The sequence below is a fragment of the Ananas comosus genome, linkage group 11 (assembly GCF_001540865.1).
Source record: "Ananas comosus cultivar F153 linkage group 11, ASM154086v1, whole genome shotgun sequence".
Classification (NCBI taxonomy): domain Eukaryota; kingdom Viridiplantae; phylum Streptophyta; class Magnoliopsida; order Poales; family Bromeliaceae; genus Ananas; species Ananas comosus.
This window is the reverse complement of record NC_033631.1, coordinates 11,732,686-11,737,123: the sequence shown is the minus strand read 5'-3', so window position 1 is coordinate 11,737,123 and position 4,438 is coordinate 11,732,686. Positions and strand designations below refer to the sequence as shown.

General features: G+C 35.0%; 1 protein-coding gene across 5 annotated transcripts in view; it reads left to right on the top strand.

Annotated features, from left to right (window-relative positions):
* Nucleotides 1–4,033, top strand: part of LOC109717697 (protein SPA1-RELATED 3) — a 6,419-nt gene extending 2,386 nt beyond the window's left edge. The window contains exons 3-8 of one of the 5 annotated variants that reach the window (XM_020243571.1): nucleotides 653–1,619; nucleotides 2,052–2,219; nucleotides 2,329–2,640; nucleotides 2,855–2,914; nucleotides 3,139–3,257; nucleotides 3,368–3,505. In XM_020243571.1, the coding sequence (XP_020099160.1) occupies nucleotides 653–1,619; nucleotides 2,052–2,219; nucleotides 2,329–2,640; nucleotides 2,855–2,914; nucleotides 3,139–3,225 (1,594 nt within the window). In that variant the 3' untranslated portion in view covers nucleotides 3,226–3,257; nucleotides 3,368–3,505. Of the gene's footprint in view, nucleotides 1–652; nucleotides 1,620–2,051; nucleotides 2,222–2,328; nucleotides 2,641–2,854; nucleotides 2,915–3,093; nucleotides 3,258–3,367 lie in introns of those variants that run through there. The other 4 variants (XM_020243570.1, XM_020243569.1, XM_020243568.1 and 1 more) reach the window with 4 other exon arrangements.

Genomic DNA, 4,438 nt, shown 5'->3' with positions numbered 1-4,438 from the left:
TATATATATATAGTAGGACTAGTATGCTATTTAGGAGCACAGAGGCCTCCGTGCTCCTAAGCCGTTTTCGATTATGGAACTTCCAAATTGGCGATCGGCTTCGTTAAACTTGATCTAGCAGATTTGAAGTATCTAGAAAATAAATTTCTTGTTTTTTCGATATCATTTATCCAGTAATCGAAAGGACTAAAAATGGACGGCTAAAATAAAAATCTTATAAAAATTTATGTTGTAGCACTAAAATTTTCGATCGGAGAATTGATCTTACTGTAGATAATATAAAGAATTTTCTATTGAAATTTCATCTGATGTAAATACTTCTACACCGTTAAACATGTAAACGGCACACATCAACCGTTAAAAATTGTTGATTTTGAACTCTTTCGATTAATAAGTAAATTATATCGAAAAATTGTAAAATTTATATTTTAGATATTCCAAATACGCTAGATCAAGTCTAACGGAGTTGATCATCAATTCGGAAGTTCAATCGTCGAAAACAGCTTAGGAATACGAAGGCAGGCCTTCGTGCTCCTAATAGTACACAAGTCCTATGTATATATATATATATATTATATTGAGTTAGATTTTCCCATTCTCTTGTGAGCTATGAAATGAAAAGCCTGACTCTATTTTTGTAAACATTCATTAGTGAGGTTCTACAAAGTGAATTCCTTAATCAACCAAGGGATAGTTTAGAAGTGCGTGAAGCAGCAATCAGGTTAAAAGAGGAGATGGAAGACCAGGAATTACTGCTGGAATTTCTTTTAGAATTGCAGCGGAGAAAACAGGAAGTCGCAGATAAATTGCGTGATACGGTTTCCTTTCTTTCCACTGACATAAATGAGGTTCTCAATCAGCGGTCAATTCTCAGGGAGAAAGAAGGCTTCTGCACCGAGTTGGATAAAGATGAGCTTTCAGCTGTTGATAGGTGTGATCAATCATTGAATGAAGATCCATTCTGCTGTGGTTCCAGGAAGCGCTTCCGACCACAGCTACTGCCTTTTGATATAGAGGAACCCAGCAAGAATCTTGGTGAAGGCCCTAGCTCGGGGACCCACACGAGAATTGAAGAAAATATACTGTCGAAAAGTTCAAGATTGATGAAGAACTTCAAAAAACTCGAAGTAGCTTACTTCTTATCACGATCTCGGTTTATGGGACAAGTCAAAAATCCGATTAACAGCTGTTGTACGGTCACTAATACTGGTAGAGGTTCAGTTACTGGTACCGAGGGGAGTTCGGTTGGTGATTTGACTTCTAAGGAAGGTCCTTACGGTAGGAGGCAGAATGAATGGATAAATCCATTTTTCGAGGGTTTATGCAAGTATTTGTCATTCAGCAAGTTTGAAGTTAGGGCTGACTTGAAGCAAGGTGATCTTCTAAGTTCGTCGAATTTAGTATGCTCATTAGGGTTTGATCGGGATAAGGATTTTTTCGCAACAGCTGGTGTAAACAAGAAAATCAAAGTTTTCGATTGTAATATGATTCTGAACGAAGATCGTGATATTCACTATCCAGTAGTTGAGATGTCTAATAGATCGAAACTAAGCTGTATCTGCTGGAACAACTATATGAAGAGCCAGATAGCTTCGAGTGACTTCGAAGGTGCTGTACAGGTAGACAATACTGCATTTTTCTGAACCTTTGAATCTTTATGTATTCTCTTTTTCAACCCCTGTGAGAATATATATTTTTATATATACACCTACAAAATTTGAACTTTCTTGTATGATCTTTGAAAGGCTTAATTAACACATGCGGTCGTACTTTCAAAAATTCCTCTTCAGTTATTTTTTTTTTCCCCTCATTGAACGGTAACTTCCCTTCATGACTTAGGCGACACCCTAATTTAACATAAGGTTCCAAAAAGAACTACACTTCTAACAAATATGTATGAAACTTCAGATTATATATATATATATATATATATATATATATATATATATANAATATATATATATATATATATATATATATATATATATATATATATAGAAACAGATGTTTTTAGGAATATAAAAGTAAAGCGATTCCTAATGCCATTTTAGGTTTGGGATGTTACGAGAAGCCAAGTTTTTGTGGAGATGAGGGAGCATGAGAGGCGGGTATGGTCAGTCGACTTTTCACTTGCGGATCCCACAAAGTTGGCCAGTGGAAGTGACGATGGTTCAGTGAAGCTGTGGAATATCAATAAGGCAATTCTATTCTTGCACCTGGTGTATGTCAGCTTTTAAACTATGTGTAACGCTGTCATCAAATTGACATTGTTATATAGTGACTTGGAAATCTCCTGAAATGAGAGATTGTTTCTTTTAAACATTGCAGGCTGGAAGCATTGGTACTATCAGAACAAAGGCGAATGTTTGTTCCGTCCAGTTTCAACCTGATTCAGCGCGCTTCCTTGCGATTGGTTCGGCCGATCACAAAATCTACTGCTATGATCTTCGTAATTTGAGGATACCTTTTTGTACACTAATTGGTCACACGAAGACTGTAAGCAATGTGAAGTATTTAGATTCATCGACAATTGTATCGGCATCCACCGACAACTCTTTGATGCTCTGGGACTTGTCGACGAGTCAATCGAGGATAATAGACAGTCCACTTCAGACATTCACAGGGCACACAAATATAAAGGTTTAGCGAACTGTTTGTAACTCTGTACTTCTGTTATTGTTTCCCGTATCATTTATATGATAGTTGTGTTACGTGCAGTTTAGTTCATAATTGTGAATGAGAGTGCGTAGTTGGCATGGTTCTCACTACTTATTTGATTATACAATATGGGTTTACACGTATTTTTTATATCACATTTAGTTCTTTCGTTCACGAGTGCTTTTGTCTCTTTCAGAATTTTGTTGGACTTTCAATTTCTGATGGGTATATTGCTACTGGCTCTGAAACAAATGAGGTATGCTACATAATCTTCTGGTGTTAGCTGTTGGATTTTGCAAAGATGAGAAAAAAACAAAATAAATCATAGTTACAGGCTCTTGAGCCTTTCGATAGAAAATTTGGTTATACATTTTTGCACGAAATGAAAAATGACTGTAATGAATGATTTGGCATCTTTCTTTATGTTTTCTTTAGAGTAAGATGAAAATATATGATGATCCGGACTATTATGAGAAACAGTCTAAGAATTGTCTCATGCCTCGCAAGAATAAAGCTGGGTTGTTTAAGAAAGCTTGTCTAAGGAGTATGGATGAAACAGTCGAATGACATGTGATGTAAGAGAGAGATAACACATATTGGTAACGAGATACCTTCGATATCATAATAAGATATTTGTTTTACACGCTAGTTCAGATAGTAGTTTTATTGGAAGTTCATAATTCTGTCTCTTTTTCCTCCTGGGAAACAGGTGTTCGTCTACCACAGAGCTTTTCCGATGCCGGTCTTGTCATACAAATTCAATGTCACAGACCCGTTATCTGGCGAGGAAGTCGATGATCCATCGCAGTTTGTTTCTTGCGTGTGCTGGCGTGGCCAATCTTCGACATTGGTCGGTGCAAATTCCAGTGGGAACATCAAGCTCTTGGAGATGGTATAATCTCATTACAAGTCAATGGTGAGTAATCTTAAGAACATTGTGGCCACATTGGCTTGATGAGGTGCATAACAATTTTATCTTGTCTCATAATGTTATAGGAGAAAGTGATAGGAAAATGTACCATAAAAAAGTAAAGAGGAGGGAAAATGGGGGACTCTGAGGGAATGGCTATGTAAATCATTGGTTGAGGTATATATATAGTAGTCAATCAGATGAGTTTTTTTCTTTTTTTTTTTCTTTTTCCCCCCTTATAATCAGTTGCGTTGATTTACGTAGTTTCTGATTCAATTGCCATTTGAAATTTTTTTGGCTTCTCAGTGTTGAGTTTTTGAGATAATTTTTTTTTTTTGAACAATTTTTAGTTTTTAGTTCTTTTTTTGTTTTTTTTCCCCCTTCTTCGTGCACTGGTTTCAAGCTATTGATACTTTGCTGATATGAATGTTTATTTGTCGATTATGAATCAGATTGCGAACTTTTCTACGTTTTCAATTGTGTGCTTCGAATTGTAAGTATATGAAAACCAAAATTTAGTAAGTCTAAGGGGTCTATATATGCATGTTTATTTTTTGTAATTTAATTAAATATGGATCGCTGTAAAGATATTAAATTGTGGATATATTTTTCTATAGTTTAAATTATTAAATTAGTCTTTTAAGTCTTTGTTAATAATGTTTGGTTGATCGTGTATAAAGAAAAGTCAGACATATTAACGGCAGTTAGTTGGTACGTAAAGAAACTTTTTTATTTTTTTCTTTTTCTTTACTTATTAATCGTCAACAATAAATAGAAAACTAACGATTGTTAACAAGCGTGTATACTAGAATTTTTTGTGACTAAATTTGATAACTTATACTTGCAGAGGTTTATTCGTAATTTTATGTT